This window comes from Gambusia affinis, linkage group LG09 (genome assembly GCF_019740435.1).
Source record: "Gambusia affinis linkage group LG09, SWU_Gaff_1.0, whole genome shotgun sequence".
In the NCBI taxonomy this organism is placed as follows: Eukaryota; Metazoa; Chordata; class Actinopteri; order Cyprinodontiformes; family Poeciliidae; genus Gambusia; species Gambusia affinis.
In genome coordinates this window covers 27,393,534-27,411,872 of record NC_057876.1, presented here as the reverse complement: position 1 = coordinate 27,411,872, position 18,339 = coordinate 27,393,534, and the positions used below count along the sequence as shown (strand labels likewise).

At 35.5% G+C, this 18,339-nt stretch overlaps 1 protein-coding gene across 4 annotated transcripts in view; it reads right to left on the bottom strand.

The window, feature by feature from the left end:
• fstl5 (follistatin-like 5) overlaps nucleotides 1–18,339 on the bottom strand; it is a 175,550-nt gene that overhangs the window by 51,600 nt on the left and 105,611 nt on the right. For all 4 annotated transcript variants that reach the window (XM_044126833.1, XM_044126834.1, XM_044126835.1 and 1 more), the window contains one exon: nucleotides 7,324–7,490. In XM_044126833.1, coding sequence (XP_043982768.1) covers nucleotides 7,324–7,490 — 167 coding nt within the window. The remainder of the gene's footprint in view (nucleotides 1–7,323; nucleotides 7,491–18,339) is intronic.

Here is an 18,339-nt window from a genome sequence, read left to right as displayed (position 1 = left end):
AATCAAATGTTTACGTCATGGCAGTTCATATATTAGAAAATGCGCTCAACTCTTAACAAGTTAACAACAAATGTTCAAAAAACATAAGATTTCTTCTGCTCTTTTGAAATAGTTCTCAAGAATTGTAGTTGGTGAATTTTGCAAAAGAGTTAGAATGTTCTTTGTCATAGGTGGTAAATATATTAGAAAACAGGCATTCAACACAAAAGTAAAAATCAGAAGTTCACTGCATGGCAATTTGTTCCCAGAAAACACACTCATCTCTTAACATCAAATTAATAAGAAGTAATGTCATTGTTTCTAAAAAAAAAAAAAAAAAATGTTACCAGAAAATGCACTTATCTTTTAGCAGCAAATTAACAACAAATAATCATTGATTAAAAAACATAAGTTTTCTTCTGCTCTTTTGGAATACTATTTAAAAATTGTAGTTGGTGAATTTTGCTGAAGAGTCAAAATATTATTTGTAATGGATGTGAATATATTATTAAACAGACATTTAAAACAAAAGTAAAAATCAGATGTTTACTTCATGGCACTTTGTTGCCAGAAAACACGTTCATCTCTTCACATCAAATTAATAACAAGTAGAACTTAAGCTGTAGATGTAAGATTAATGTTTACACACCTGCACACTTTTAAAGTTTACCAATGTTTCTTTTTCTTGGCCCTGGGGTGAGGACTGAATTACTGGCAGTGTTGGATGATGATGCAATAGTCAGCAATAGTCAGCTTCATGGAATTACAGTAAGCTGCTTTGTCAAAATTTAGAGAGACTCTATTGGACTCCAGCTCCCTCGTGGGATTAGTGTGCAATTTACTAGATCGGAACATACTCAAAAACTTTGAAAATCACCATGTTCTAAACTGGGAACGCCTGTGGGATTACAACGTAAACGTCTCGTTTACTCACAGGAATATGACTAATCAATGTTGGCAGTGGATGTTCACAAATGTTTCCAAAAGCAATTATACTAAATTTGTCTGCAAGGCATTTTAGAATGTGTTTGTGGGTGCCAGGTGCATGTGAAATCCATTCTTGTCTATGAAAAGAACAGCAGTGATCGACTGGAAGCTTGAGAGCCAAAAATAAATCTGGATTAAGCCACTGCATAGTCCATCAGAGGTTCAGCTGGATATGGTTTGGTTTGCAGACGGATCTGAACAGTGTTGAGCTGATGCTGTGCATCATGCTGAATCACATGCTCTTAGTGTTTAGAGGTAATCCACACAGCAGCGAAGGTTGCAAAGTCAGGCTTAAAGTGCCAACATCAAAACAACTGCATATGTTGTAAAAGCACATGAAGTACTCTCAGTCTGAGGATACAGATTAACTCAATCACTTTATGAAAATCCACAAACAGAAAATCAACATGCTGAGAGCTCTCGAAACACAAAACAAAACCATTCATTAAATGAATAAACTGAAGAAATGCAAAGCTTTTAGCGATAGTCTCCTACTGAAGTGTTAATTACACTTATTCTTTACATTGTTGCTTTTAAAGGTGGGGATGGAGGGAGTGTGTGTGGAGAGGGGATGGTGTGGGGACTCCGATCCTTGAATGGTTGGAAACAGCATAATAGTGTAGTATTGTTATGATGCCATGCTGAAGGAGTGTTTGAAAGAGTATGAGCTTCTTAAAGAGACAGCGGCCTGATTGTAAGGTGTTAAATTACAAAGTCAAATTTCTTTTAAGTTATGTTTGATAAAACAGCATTTTCATAGCAATGGAAGCAAACAACGTTACTTGATGCTGCTATAACAATGCATAAAACCTCAACCAATTAAACATATGTACTTTTTATCTAAATTACTAAATCCTTCTTTAAAACTCATTAAGAAAGAGGTCTCATTTGTCTAATTTAAATTTCTTTCCATGCTTTTTTATTATGATTTGATTAAAGCATATTTTTCTCAAATCTACCTTTAAAATAACTATAGTTCACACACATTTTTCTGATATATGTATACATTTTACAGTAAAGTTTCTGGATCTTCAGTGGGTCTCTAAAGTCTTCTGGCTGCATGTCGTTCCAAGATTTCCTAAAACACCTTGCAGTCATTTTGTGTATTTTAGTTAAATGTGTGGGATTGTCAAATTGACATGTCAGCATGACATTGTGATGTGTGTGTGGGTGTTCAGGTGGACTGACATGTGCCTTTAAGATACTGCTTTAGTCAGTCTAACATAAGAGAGATAGCAGTAGAGTGCTTCATGATTTTCATGTCGTTGTGATGTTTTTTTATCATAAAAGAAACTCAAGAGCTGTTTCACAGTTTCACCAGTTTTACAATTACCTGTCAGAAAATATACTTAATTGAAGAACTGAACTTCAAGAAGGTTCCTGGTGTTCATTGAGCTCCTTTAGATGCATGATGGGAGTTTTTAAGAATTCCCTTTCTTATAAAAGGAAACCCAGAGCTTCTGTAGGGAGATTCTGCTGGTTGATTGTCGTCATCATCAATGACAGAGTCTGGTGGGAGCAGTGGCGGTTTATCCATCATCTTCTGCTGTTGAACTGTGTGGATTGATCATTTTAGGATTTGAAGCAAAACAAGCCAGACTTGCCTGATGACAAGGCTGCAAACTAATCACACCAACATCATGCTGGTGAGACAGAAAGTAATTTATTGCCTTCTTGGTTCTCTGCCTGTGATGTACATTCTGTCCTATGACTGCTCTGACTGCAACCTGAAGGAGCTCAATCAGCTGCTATGCTAAACAACCCAAAATGATATTATTAAACTGCATGTAGAAATAAGTCTTATAAAAACACTTATTTTTTATCCAATTTGGATAACTATCCAAATTGTGCAGTTCTTCAATTTAGTATTGTTTGAACTAGGCCAGAAAATGCACATCACTTTAAATAAGGCTTCAGACTTACCTATAACCAGAAAAATAGTCTTGTTCTGCCTCACTAAATGGTCACTATCATCAGTAACTTCTAACCTGTTATCAGTTTGTGTACATTGGCAAGTCTTTGCTAAACTTCATTGCCTCCAGTAGACTTGGTATGTGTAAATGGTATATCATCGTCCTGCCACAATCCTGTGGGCAGTAAATCTGCTCCCATGTGTTTAAGTGTCCTAATTATGCAAATGAGTCACCCATTAGAGGTGTAGCAAGATTTAGAGAGCCACTGATAGAAGGATGCACCACAGCTTAGTCCCATTTCTCATGACAACTAAAAGCATGTTCATTTGATGTTGCATTGTTAGGTGTTACATATTAGATAAATTAGAATGTTATCCATCAGCTCATGCAGGAAGCTGGAAAAAAATTGTGTCCAAAACACAAGAGATGAAAAACTGATGTTTTTGAATTTTGCAGTCATTATTGTTATTACTGAAAAACCCCAGACAAAGCCTTTCCTGGAATAATGAACGTCTCTTGACAGCAGTCTCTTTCATCCTTCAGTTGACATTTGAATTAAAAATACACAGAGCAAGATCTGATATAAATCACTCAGGGAACAGACAAGTATGTGCAAAGAGCAAACAGAGACCACCCATGGTCAGGACACCGAACTCTACTGCGTGTCTTCAGGCAATATCAAAAAGATGAAACAAAAGCTAGTTGTATTGAACCTACAAAGACAAGAAGAGAAAAAGTTGTTTGCCAGGAATAAAAAATAATAAAAAAAAACACTTCAAAGCTTCTTTTGACCCTGCAAAGCCTCATCTTACTTTGCAAATCCTCCTAAAGACACTTATAGCTTTTTCAGTTTACAACTTTTTTTACCCTCATATTGCTTATAGGCAGAAATATATCACAAAAAAATGACAAAATGAAGCATTCAGCAGAGAAGCTGTGGGACTCAGCAGCAGTTTGAGTTTTTATGGGCGACACATCACTGACAAACAGAACCAGCAGCTCATGGTGCAAAAGATGACTGGCAACAGCTGGGTGCCTCTTACTTGATTTAAGGGTCATCAACATTTAACATAACATTAGTGGCTTTGCTGGATTCACTTTATCTACTGTGCCACTGTTGATTTAATTATGCACTGTAATATCACACTCATCTTAGTGATTTCTGAAAAAAAAAAGTTTAGGGTAAATGGGGATTCAATCTGAACTTCATGACGAGTTTTCTCACTTCTTTTGATGTGGAAGAAAGTAAGACAAATGTCAGTCTGGGGCTGTGCATACAGATTAACACACACACAGTTATGAAAGAAGGTCCTTCCTCTACAGCTGAAGCCTTTAGATATCCCTTTTCATCTTTTCTCTTTGTCTCTGTCACTCCCACCATTTTATAAACAGTCACCCAGAACACAATCTGACATATTGGATTATATTCAGCCATACAACAAAAAGGCAAACCAATAGCACAACAAAATATGCTAAAATAGTTAGTTACTGCCAATACACATCAGGTCTTACTGCCGTGGATTACTTCTCCGCTGGTGAAAGAAACCCCAGAATTTTCTTGGTTTTTGCTTAGTATGTGCAGCATTTATCTCACAAGTACAACTGAAAACTTGCTTTTTAGATCCTTCATAGAAAATATTTTCTGATTATTGGAAAAATGACAAGATGGACTTATATTTTCTAATGCTTTTAAGATTGCTGCTAAAAACTATTTAAAGAAGATCTCTGTGGTTCCTGACTACATACCTATGTTTAATGTACAACTTTAAAGCAGAGAAGCTTCTGAAGTCTTGAAATTAACCAAATTGTAAATACTGCATATTTGAGATTATCCAGTAATGTTAGCATTATTTAGGATTGTTAATAATCTAATTAATCTATTTTTTTCTTCTATAGTGTCTCTTCAAATACTGCAGAATTTGGCTGCAAAAATGAAAAAAACAGAAAGAGATTACACCACACCATTTTTACGTCTCTGCTATCTGCATATTTTAGAATCAATCAACAATGGCTTTTAAATTATTTTCAAAGGCATTAACAATTAAAGTTCAACGTGTTCCTTATATTACATATCCAAACTCCTCCGGTCTTTTGAAAAACATCCTGATGACACCTGAACAATAAAACTGGATAGTGAAGTATTATTTTTGGTTGTTGTCTGGAGAAAATTCTTTCTGAAACTTTGAAGACAAAAAAAAAAAAAACCTACTGAGGTTTTTAAAAGTAAATTACAGTTGTTTTATTATGCTTTAAGAATTGAATAACTTTCATTTATTTACTCAGTGAGTTTTATTGGTCAATTAATAAAACCCATCAGCTGTTTAACTTGAATGTTAATTTGTTTAATTTATTTTAATTTATTTTTTAATTAGTCTTGACTATTTGTGAACGTATTCTCTTATGAGTGTATTAGAATCTATGCTCTTTAGTATCTGTATTTCTGTACCAATGTCTGCGTTTCTTCTGTCCATCAGCCCAGATGGTCTTTATTGTCCCACACAGATAAACCTGCATCACGCCTGTACAGCTATAGATTTATGTACAATTTGTGTTCTTCTCCATTGTTGGCCTTTTTGAGCTCAACTGTTGTGTTTCTATGATTGTTTTTATTCATCATTTCCTATTTGTCTTACTTAAAGTACTTTGTCCACCTGAAATGTGTATAAAAATGATATAAGAAAGACTGACTGATAATTCAACACGTGGACATGTGAAATCCTCAGAACTACACAATAACCCACTAAACTCTGAGAAGTCAAACCTTTTTCAGTCTGTTTAGACTAAAAGAGCTCTGAGGCTCTGCTGTAATGTAAGAGTGAAGCTGAAATAAGATTTCTGTTCTGTACAGCGACAGGTGCGCCTCTATGGATTAGACATATTTTTCCATCACATCCTACATATCTTGATTTAACTGAGATCTGGGGGGATAGAAGGCCACATCAAGTTAAATTCATTGTCATGTTTCCTCAGATCCTTATCAAACCATTTCTTGCGAAGTGACAGGAGGTATTACTCTTGTGAAATAGATTGGTGCCATCAGGGAATAATGTTTCTATGACAGCGGCTTTCTTGTTTATAATAATGTTTATGTATGTGGTACATATCAAACATCCACATGACAGCTTGGCTTTCTCCCAGAGCATATTCTGGTGTCCATCTTTCCAACATAGGGACACATGGAGACTGAAATGAGGGCAGTTATATCTCTTTGTTCCATAATCGATTTCAGTAACTCATGATCATATTGGTAGATCTGAGTCGATCTGATTGATTCAATACAACCTGTTATAAAGGTACAGCAAAGTGTTAAAAAGCTGTCCCTTTGGTGTAAAATTTTGAATGAGATGACAGAAAAGATCTTCATGTTGGCATGGATTAACAGAGTGCTGCCCCTCCACAACCTGTTTCTGTTCACTGATGGTCAGCTGGCTAGAACAGGACTATAACCAAGGCAATATTAGGAAAACAGATAGATCCATTTTCATTGTGGGATATTGTGATAACATCGATGAAAACTAAGGTTTTCTTTACTCTTTCATTATATTATCTTAATGGAAGCCAACTTTATTCTCTCTAAGCATCACATTGACTAAAATTTAGATCAGGTGTGGGAATCAAAGACAGGTCAATGCAATCAAAGCATGAATGCACTTAATCTAAAATCTGAAAGCCTGTAATTTTGCACACTAATATTGGAATAATGATGGTGATTCAACATTGTGCAGCTGTGGCTTTCTTGCATTTACCTGTAGTCCACAAGAAAACAAATGGCCTCATTTGAGACAAAAAGAAGCACTGACTTGGAGTGGAAACTAACCTGACAGTGAATAGTCTGTAAAACAGGAAGTGAAGGTTTCCTGCCCAAGCAGATAGTCAGAATAATTAACATGAAATATATGTATTTTTGACCTGTTCAAATCTGAAAAAAAAAAAACAAACAAAAAAAAAACAATAAAACAAAAAACAGAAGACCAAAAAGGGAATATATTTTGTGCAATAAGTACCTAAGAACTCCAATTACTTCTAGCAGGTGTATTTTCTCCCCATATTTTTAGATCAAAATTACATTAAATAAATTGTGTAGATAAGATTAAAGGTTTGCAAGAAGTATAATCTATTTTATTCCTTCAGCAAGTAGGAATAAATGTGGCATTTCTGTATTGAAGAACAAAAAATAGACCAAGTTATTCTTATATACATCAAGGTTAAGCTGTAAAATCTCACATCAGCTGACCCCTATCAGAAACCTTTACATCAAAATTCAAAGGTTTTCTTTATCTTCAAACCACTTTCTTTGTGTAATATTGTGTAATACTTTACTTTCTACCCAGAGCCACTCATAAGTTTTTGATTAAGTTATGACTACTCAGTGAACATACTCTGGCTTACTCTGCATTGAAGTTTAAAACAATTTTTAAAATTGAAAATATTGACAAGTTCTTACGTTAAGGTCCTCCAGGTTCAGGGAGTTGAGATACTGATTGTTCCTTTTCCATAAAATAGGCGGTCTCCGCTCTCCTGTGATGGCGCAGGTCATCACAGCACTCTGTCCAACAGTAACTGTTGTGACGCTGACTTTCTGCTCATCTGGGAGGTTCAGCAGGTAAACATCTGTTTAGGAGAAAAAAAGAAAGGTAAGAAATGATATTCAAGCAGAGGAGGGTAAAGTAATGAAGTGTGTGGTTGGTGGTCGTCTTCAAAGTGCTGGTGTGAGGACGCTTCAGTTGGACAGCAAAGAATTTTATTTTTGAAACGCAGCCCGTTTCAAAACAATTCAATTATGAGGAGCTTCAGCCCAAGAGGAAACAAAACATTACATCACCAGTTTGATAGTATTAATGTAAAAATGAATAATGTTTTTGATGCCAACTGATATGAGATGCTTATATCATAATATTTTTTTTAGCCATATCACCCAGCTCTAATGAAGCTTGAGTACAATCACAAAGTCTTGCTTTAACATAGACTGTAGGTTTGTTCTTCAGAGAGGGGACAGAGTAACAAGAAAATGTACTTCAGTTCCAATACTTCAGAATAATATTATTCAAGTAAAAGGGGAACAACTTCTAAAAAGGTGTTTTTCCAAGAAGATACTGAAGTAAATGTAATTAGTTATTACCCACCTCTTAACACAAGTAACAGAAAACTGTAAATAAATTGTGCTAAAAGATAATAAATGTGAGATCTCTCATTTTCCTGAACAGAGACTGGTCAGATAAAACAAAATGCTCACTTTTATTGTTTTTTTTTTTTTTTTCTGTCTAATATTTACTGAAAGTCAATAAGTTTACAGCTCCAATTTTTGATATCTTAACCATGAAAACAAAACCAGCTCATTCAGGAAGCAGCTGCTCTTCTTTTCTGCTGACTACAAACATCTCATCTTACTCGTGCTGCTTTGTAACTTGAAGCTGGCTTATTTTTAAACATGCTTACTGTCCTGCAAGATTAACACAAGTCAGACTTTTTGTTGTTTCTTAGTTAAGAAAAGGGACTATGAGAAGAATCTGTACATCTGTTCAACCATTCAGCCGACCAGAATTACTACATTCCTCTTCTCTGCATTCATGATTAAATTATAAAAGACCTGGTGCTCAGAAGGAAGGACAGCTTTGCAACCTGGTACTTTGGAAGAGGCCGTAAGGGCAGTGTACACTCATTCATTCTTTGGTATTATGTAATGTGGTCCATGAGATGATGATTTTTAATCTTTCTCTTGGGTAATGAACAATGGAGCAAAAGAAAACAGAGACTCAATTTGTTCTGCTCCTCAGGGCATGAAATACAAAATCTAATGAAAGAGAAGGTCCAACAGACAGTGCTCACTTGCCACAGCCTGGAGAATAACGATGCAAGCACCTTTAATTAAAGTGAGACTGCTGTCGCTCGGAGACCAATGGCTTCTCATGTCTTTAAACCTGCCTTTGGTCTGCTGTATCTGTGATTTTGTTGCATCTAAACTGAGAACTGGGAAAACTTGTTAGATGTTCACCAGTCAGACAGGACATATCAGACGACTCGTTCCACGAAGAAACTGCAATCATTATGTTGTTTCCAACTGACTCATAATTTGTGAGGTTGTATAAAAACCTAATTAAAATTCTTGCCTTCAAATTTAATTTGACATATTAAATGACTTAAATGTAGTCAACTAGTTGCAGTGGAACAAACTAAAAACATCCCTGTTCTATCATTCTGCAGTCCAAACACATGCAGCACAGTTCCTGTCCTGCTCCAAAATGACCACAACTCTAAGCCAACCCGTCTGTAACGGCTGACAAATACCAGTTGTGATGAGCACCTAGAGGCTGGTGCATTGGCAAGTACTTACATCAGACTGCATCAAATATTACAGGTGTTATTGCACAGTCCACAACATATACAGTATAATTCAGACTGTGTATGCATCCCTAAAGACAAATAACTTCAGAATTGATAGTGGCACTGGATTTTTGGATTTTGGGAATTAAAATGAGACCACAGGTTTAAAAAAATAATCAGGAAAATGTTACATTTACTCATTGAAACGTGTATGTGGATATAAGCATTTATGTTCTTATCCCAACAATCCTTAATGCCAAAAGTGATTGAAGGGGCTGAGGAGACTCTGGTTCTTATATATGTATATAAAAGTTGATCTTGGGTGTGCTGTGGTGGGATAGGGGATAGTGCAACCCACATTTGGAGGCCTTGAGTTCTCGACGCGGCCGTCGCGGGTTCGATTCCCGGACCCGACTGACATTTGCCGCATGTCTTCCCCCCTCTCCTTTTCTGTCAGCCTACTGTCATATAAGGGACACTAGAGCCCACAAAAAGACCCCCTTTAGCATCATGAAAAACTGGGACTACTTTTAGCACAACTCTAAAAAGGATCAAAGGTTTTACAGTCCTTTCACAGTCAAACGTTGGAAAATTGTAGGAATATATTAAATTAATACAATTTGTATCTGCAATTACTAATGTGTCAATAATTAGTCACATCAAATTATTCCTATCTGTCTGGGAAATCCCAGACTCCACACAGCAGGAACTGTAGGTTTTAGCTTCTTTAGCTCACTCTCAATAAACTGCCCTGATTCACACCAACGTTTTGAGATCATTCTTAGAGGTAATACTATGATAATAGATAATATTATGACCTCACTACATCAGGCTGTGTGCGCAGTTGGCTGTCATTAGCACTTCCATATTACACTTTATTCTTTTGGAAGTTAAAATCTACATCTTGTGTTTGTAACATTGTTTGCAACACATAGGAATTCTGAAATCTGAAGAATTGTAAAAATGACCAAAAAAAGTGAAACAGAAAAACATATTCCTTAGTTAAAGATTGTTTCCTCCTTATTTAACCACTAACATCCACTGATAGTGTCACTGTTACATTTCACAATGATAGTTTGAGTATCCAATATAAGGAAGAAATTTCACACAGGTAAAAAAATAAAATAAATAAAAGCATGCAAACTACCTTGGGATGAAACATTTAATCTTAGCAACAGTAGAAAAAATAAAGATAAAAGATTAAAGCCAGATAAGAATTGAAAAAAGGGATCTTATATCAGTCACACATTAATAATTGTCCTTCTCCTAACACTGATAACTGAGCACATCCACACCCAATGTTGCCATTTGGAGCTCTTTGATGTGCTAAGGTTGCAGTGGGAGGATATGCTGACAAAAATCTCCTTCAATAATGTCCGCCCTAACCATTCAATTACAGCCTCCTTGTATCTTAATGCTTCTGGAATACGCTGCGAGCAACAAACTCGATTTGCCGCTGATCCCTGAGGGGATAGAAATGTGTGAAGTTATAGTGAGAATTTAAAGAAAGTAGGAAGACTGTCAACCTGGCAGGCTCCATCACAGCTTTAGCAGCTCGGTGGAGGAAGTAGTGGAGAAAAAAATAAAATAAAAATGAGGGATAGTATCCGACCTGAATTAGAAACTCTTCAGGGAGATGGGAGTCTGAGCTGCTGGAGTTGGCTCGGCCCAGCTGCACCTCTGTGAGAGATTTATCAGAGGAAGAAGTGGCGTTGCCTTCTTATTTCGGGCTGATTTGAAGCCGGAGGGACTGAGCCCTCTGGGAGGGATCAACCTCCACTATCCAACCTGTAATTAGTGATTAACGGGAAAGTCCAGACTTATGATTTACTCTGCAATTCTCCCAGGATGGGATGCTGGTCAGTGACACGGTGAGAGGTAAATCACCAATTGTTCTGCAGGCAACAAGCTTGTCAGAGAAAAAACAGCCTGGAACCAGAGGATGGTGCAAAGGGCTGGCAGCATGAAGACAAATTACACCAAAGTTGCTTAACCAACCACCTCACTCCATCCTCCATCATGCTCCGTTGAACTGCTTCTCAAATGCTGCTCACTCACTCAGTTCCTTTTCACCAACTTTCAGTCCTAACACACTTCTCTTTGTCTCTATGACATTCATTTTTACTAAGCTCACACAGATATGTCATTTCTTTATCTGATAGTTTGAACCGCTGAAAGCAGATATTTAGATGAATGCCATAAAGAGACTTTTTTTATTCCTTAACAGCTGAGATTAAATTAATCATTAAATTATTTCCATTTCAAGTCTTTTTGGAATTCTAAGATTATTTTTTTTGGTGACTGTCAAACTTATGCAAGCTTTGCTTTTACTTCAACTTCATGTTTTATTTTGTAGAATTGTATTTTTAACTTTAATAATTAGGGCAGATGTTTTCTTTTACAACAAAGTACTAGAGCCACTGTAATAAAAAATACATAAAAAGATAAAATTACAAGAATAAGATCCTACATTCATAATATTACAAGAATAAACGTGTATGAGAATGAAGTCATAATATTACAAGAACAAAGTCATAATATGACTTTGTTCTTGTCAAAGTAATTTCTGTTTTTTGTAAAACAGAAATCATGCATACAGAAACCATACTGTGAATACTCTAATGGTGAAATATTTTCTAAATGTTATTTGCAGTTTTTCCCCCCATTTGTCATTAGTTGTATAAATGATCTGAAAAGATTCCTGAACCATAAATGAACTTAAAGCATTTAAAAAGAAGTGCAAATGACAACAATTCATGCTTCTGCACTTTATTTTAAAATCTGCAAAAATCTGGAAACAAGTTAATTCAAAGCAAAAATACAAAAATCCTCAATCTGGCCATAATAATTATTAGTATTCAGAGGTGAAATGAGTCAAATTATAGAAACAATTACTTGATCACAGGTTTCAAAAACAGCCATAATCTCAGCACGGTCTTTCTTGTACATGAAAATGGTAGTAAATACATTAATTATAATGATATTCAATATGCAGCCACACTATTTTTTAGACTTCAATTTTTTTTTTTTGCCCCAGACAGCCTGAAAACTGAAACAAAAAGCAACAAAAATCTTAACTGGGATAAAATCAGTTGCAGGATAAAAAGAATAAATGTACATAATGTACATAAACATATTGTTTAAAATGTTTTGTATACATTTTTTATCTAGCCTTTGATTTCTAACAATAAGTCAATTCATATGTAGTATTTCAAACTGAACACCAAGCAGAACTCAGAGATGCAGAATTTTCACTGCATTTGTTGTAATTAAGCCTCTGCAGGTGAAGCTGATATTCTGGATCACCGTTTACGTCGAGGAGAATGTGACACAGCTGGTACGTCTCCTAATGCTCACTGAAAGACCTGCTGAACAGACATCTGACTGTACTTTCAATATATTGTCTCAACAAGGACAGACACTTTTCTTTAGGTTAAGTATAAAAGTTCAGTTTTAGTTCCTGGCGCAGACATTTGAGAAAGGAAGGGCAGCCTGGGTTTAAAGGTTGGCAAAATAACTCAATATGTTGAGTTATTTTAAATGAAAATTATTTTTTTTCCATATCACATCCATCCTACTTTAAGCAAGTTTTCACTTTAATTGTTTGGTTTTATTCATATTCGTTTTGATCTTGTAATATAATCTATAATTTTCAGTTTTAATTCTCTTATATTTTATATCTCATTTAATTTCTGAGAGTTTTCTGTAATTGTGATGTTTTCATGATGTTTATATTAGTCTCTTGGGGTTTTCTCATAATATTATGATTCATCATAATATCTATTAAAGTTAATTACAATCACTTTATTTATCATCATTCTGTGAAGTGATTGAGCTACATTATGTTTTCTTTGGTTTTAAATTCTAGAAATCACATTATGTATGTTGGGCTACATTGTATAAAAACGTGCCTTATTAATAAACTTTTAAAACTTTACAGGAAACAGATTGATCTTAAAACCAAATTGGTTAAAAGAAGAAAAGAATAAAATATTCCAAGATGTTTTAATATTCTGTTTTGACTCTGACTAACACAGGATTTCTACTCAAACTCTCATGCTTTGACCTTAAATTATTTCGATCATGAGCACTCTTTCTGCATGTTATGTCTGTATTTCATCATAAAAAAATGAAAAAGACGACAGTCTGGACCCTGTTTATCTCAGCTTCACATCCTTTAATTTCAACCTAACAAGCAGATCATTGTTTGCTTTGATGGCTTAACTTCAAATCTGCATCATCCGCCACACTGCATAGGTGAATTCATCAGTATGAATCACTTCATGCTGATAAAGAACTAAAACTTCAGATTCTGCACCTTTGATGTGGAAGCTGAACGTTTCCACTTAAATTAAATTATTTTAACACTTTCAACAGAGATGATCACCGACACGACGAGCCGTCTCTAGAGGATTAATCAGCTTCTTGTGCTAGAGTTCCTGTTAAAAGTTTAAAAAAAAAAAAATTCAGGAAATAACAGTGTTTCGGCAGAGAAAACATGTTATGTGAGAGGATACTCATCTCCATTCTCCTGAGAACAAACCTGTGCATATCATTGGAGTGTCAGGTATTTCAATTCAGGAAGGAAAGCTAAGATTTATTACACATGATCTATTTCAAGTATTTTTTATGTTAATTTTGATTAATATGGCTTACAGCAAATAAAAACCCAATTCCTCGCATTATTAGAAAATTCAACCAATACAAAGATTTTCATAAAGAAATGCAATCGTGTACCAAGAAAAATAAAGTTCATTCTCTCTAAAGTTGTAGCTGCTGTCTGTACTTTGTAAGTTCCCCACAAACTGTTAAATGCTCATTGCTTCCCAATCCTCTCAAGGCTTCCATTATTCCTGTAGCTTGAGCACCTTTTGTTTTCATTCCATTCACTTCTCTATTTCTGTGAGACTGAATTTTCTATTAAAAATGAACATTGATCAGAGACAAAAAATCCAACTTTGCAAAGCTATTAAATGCAACCCGAGCATCCACAACTCTCATCAGTCATAGGCTGATCATCTTTATGCCGCTGCATGTGAATATACATTTCAGTATATAGTGAATATACATTTCATAAGGCAGATTTTTTGTATTCTTCAAAGCATTTTTAGGTTTCATTCCAGTCCATCCCAAATTAATTTATAAGCAAATTAGCTGCTACAGCGAAAGCATGATTTCTTCTAAGTTACAGTCAGCTGATCAGCTGACCTGAGAGCCGGTGGGTGTGTCAGCCAGATAGAATGGGTCAAGACCATGGACAGCTTTAAAAGCCAATAAAAGAACCTTAAATCTTAGTGAAAGGAAGCTAAAATGGGGAAAATGTGCTCAAACTTCTGAGTGCCAGTTAAATAACTAGCTGCAGCATGCCGTCGCCTCTGGTGACACGTGATGGACGGAGCGCTGACTCCCACATAATGTGCATTTCAGCAATCCAACTGAGTGATAACCAATGCATGCATTATTGTCTCAATGTTCTGATTGGAAAGATTTGACTTCATTTCATCCAGCCGCCTCATTTGGAAAAAAAACAACTATTTTTAATATGATTGTTGAACTTAAGATCAAAGCTCTACTTTGACCTCCAGATTTGTGACAACCAGCTTAATATGCTGGATCAAGCCATCTATAAACATGTTGGGGTCTCAGTGGGTTTATCAAAAACCATCACTTTGTCATTTTTGACAATTACTAATTTGTTTTTAAATTCAGCTAGTAAAATAACCATCAGCCTGTAAATAACATTACAATTTATTAACATGCACCTGTACCCTGCTTCCATTAACCTTTGAAATTTTAAGATTGCTGCAATACTTTTACAAATGGCCTTAGTGAATGCATTAACTCTGGCTGATAAGCCTCGAGTCTATTTCCAAAGCAGCTGTAAGGAGAAATCCTGAGAGGCTTTCAGCATCAGTATGCAGCAGAGCTTCACAGGATGCTTAATTGGACTTATTTTATCTCAGCTACCATGTGGAAAACTTATAAAAAAGTGTAGCTTTCTGCAATAACTGATTTCAGATCACTTAGTCTAGGCTGTGTTTAATGGATTTGTCATATTTCTGCAATACAACATCGATTTAGACGAAAGTAAATTGTATGGTTGTTTAGTAATTAGTGAAAAAGGTTTCTTTACAATGAGACAAAATGAGATATCTGGTTCTGTGTGATGTGTGACAAAAACATTCATCACTTTGATTGAACAGATTTACTTCAGAAAAACAATAAATCTGTTATGCACACATAAGCAGTAGCTGAGCAGCAGCAAGAATTCAAACAAATTTAAGCCAACAGCTTGAATTGGATGAAGAAGCATATGACATGTCAAGCGCTGGATAAGTAAAGCAGACTTGTTAACCGTGGACTGCTAAACAATCCCCACAGACAAGAAAGCATTTCCACCATTTTTATTAAGTGCATGTTAAAGTTAGGACTTCAGAACTCAACATTCAGATGCAAAATCCACTCATTTAAAAAGATTCAACCATCTCACCTCAGAGTTTCAGCAGAAATGTGAACTCAGTGAGAAATATCTACTCACCATGTCTTCATTTCTTTATCATGAAACTGGAGCTTTTAATCAGGACTAATGACGCGTTGCAAATGCAACCCTTAGCAGCTGCTCGCTGTTTGCTTTCTTTTTTTTATGTTTGTTTCCACGTAATCCAATATTGCATAGTCAGCGGCATTAATCAAAACTGTAAAAATAGTGTCAAGATAATTAACTTTTTGGATTGTAAATAATTTATAGAGACAAGTTAATTAGTACTCTGAGTGTTTTCATGCTTTTTTCAAAATGTGTTTATCGAATCAGTGTTTTGATTTCCCTGCTTCAAATACCAGAACCATTCAAAACCCAGAAATACATTTTAAAATGATTGTTTTCAAGTATTTGAGAGCTCTTCTGGATATGTTTTGAGCTGTTTATTGTGACCTTTTCCCTGAAACTCAGATACTTCACAGCTTCCTGTGACAATATTCTCCTTTTGTTTGTGCAGATTGAAGGATTCCACTGACAAACACAGCAGAGAAGCCCCAGAAGACAATCACCCCACAGTCAGGGTGGATTTTTTTCCACCTCTATAAAGGCTTATCTTTTTTTCCTACTGAATGCAAAACACAATGTGATGCTGCAGTTATACTTTAGGTATGTCTGCCACTTAAATTCTCCATAAACAAGCATTGATGCATGTAAATTCACGGTACCTTTCTGTTACTGAGTATTGCCACCAAACTGTTTGCATCAATCAACATCCAACTGTGTTTCATCTCTCCTCTTGTCAAGATTTATGTTGTTTGTTTTGGCGTTCTAAAAAGAAAAGTCCTGATGCAGTTCCAAGTATCAAATCCCATGATTAGAGTCTGGGTCATGGGATTTTTACAGTGAGTAGTACCAGAATCTCTGACTCAACTCAAATCCCAACATTCCTGTCTGATTTAATGTTGGCTGCAGACAACGTTTGTGTGCAAAGTGTGATGTGACAGATTAATAGAATTAGTGAGGGAGAAGAGAAGGTGCTTTGACATTCAAAACAAATGCTACATTTATAAAGCAGGAGATCATTTTTTTCTGCACGTTTTCTCTAAAATTAACTGCAAGTGCAGAAAAGTAGTGATAGGAACTGAATTATCAAAAAGTCATATCAAAACAGAGAGTAAACAAGTAAGCATTAGGAAAACCCCCATGTGGAAAAATAAGAAAAAGACAGGATTCCTGCTGAATGTGTTGGCAGAATATGGATATTGTTGAAAACATCATGGCAGGGAGAGTTTATGCAAGACTTTTCATTGTGAATCGTCCTGTGACTCTTCATAGACAAATGGCTAGTTTGAAATGATTCATCACCTTTTGGGTGTGTGTCCTCAGCAGGGTGGAGCAGCAAAGGGAGACAAATGCTCCAGGTGCTGTTAAAAAGCTCCTGCAGCATACCATGTTCAATTAAGAAGGGTAATGCTATGTAGAGTTATATCAAGTTAAATTTAATCTCTGATTGACCTCAGATTAGTTTAGTTCAAATAATTTGCATGCATGTAAATATTTATTGGTACCATTTATTATTTTGTGTCAGGTTTGTGTAAATTATTTCTTGTTTTGTTTTTGTCTCCCCTTTACCTGGTATGAGTGTATGAACTGCCCAAAGTATAAAAGCCAGCTTCTTTGTCTCACTGAAAAAAATGGGTGTCTGTGTAACTGACCAGCAGCTCCAAATAAATCTACCTCGACTACATTTTGTTGACTTGCCTAATTCCTGAATGCAGAGCCTCCATCAGTCAAAGTGACACAGGACAACAACTAATCTGGTGGAAGTTATTTGATAAAATAACCAAATAGGATTTAAAGCCACAGCAGAAAATGAAGTGGATGGAGTCAATCTCTCCGCTGTAACACACTGGTCATACTCCACACTTTCTACATATTTTAGGGCCATTTGGTCTTTTTACAACTAAAACCTTTTATACTAAAAGCAAGAAGCAAATCATCTGTTTTTGTCAAAACCCTTTTAAGAATTTTATCACTGTGTGACAAAAAAACCCTGTAATTTGAACAGTTTAAATGACAGAGCGTGTTTCAGTAATGCATATCTATGAATAAATACAAGTTAAAGTGAGGTAATAATGCCCCATGGTTATGGAATAACCTTTTCTACTGTAAACACAATAAAGGAATGACTGAAGGAAAACATTTACATAAAATACTTATTTAAACATTTTAATAATTCATGTAGATTATTTCTAACACAATAAAAGACCTGCAGATATCTCTGCAGCAGACTGTGTAAACTCCCTTTACTTACTTTAGGATTGTTGACTGTAAAACTGATTGAACCTTTTTAAAATCTCTCTAAACACATACAATGGAACATGCTGGAAAATAAATTGATGAATTAGAAAACCACTTTAACACCCCGTCTCGCTGCCTGTGGATGGAATACTCAGCAGGGGTTTTGACAAGTAAAAGCCTGTTGAATTTTTGCTCTGCCACGCGGGCTGGATAACAGCAAACTTGACTTAATGGAACCACCATTCCCAAGAGGCGGCTTGACTGATGTCTAATTATAATCTTCCAGAAAGTAACAAGTATAAGTCAACCAATTTCAACATTTGGCAAATTTTCTGTATATGTAGGCATTGCAGCAGACTC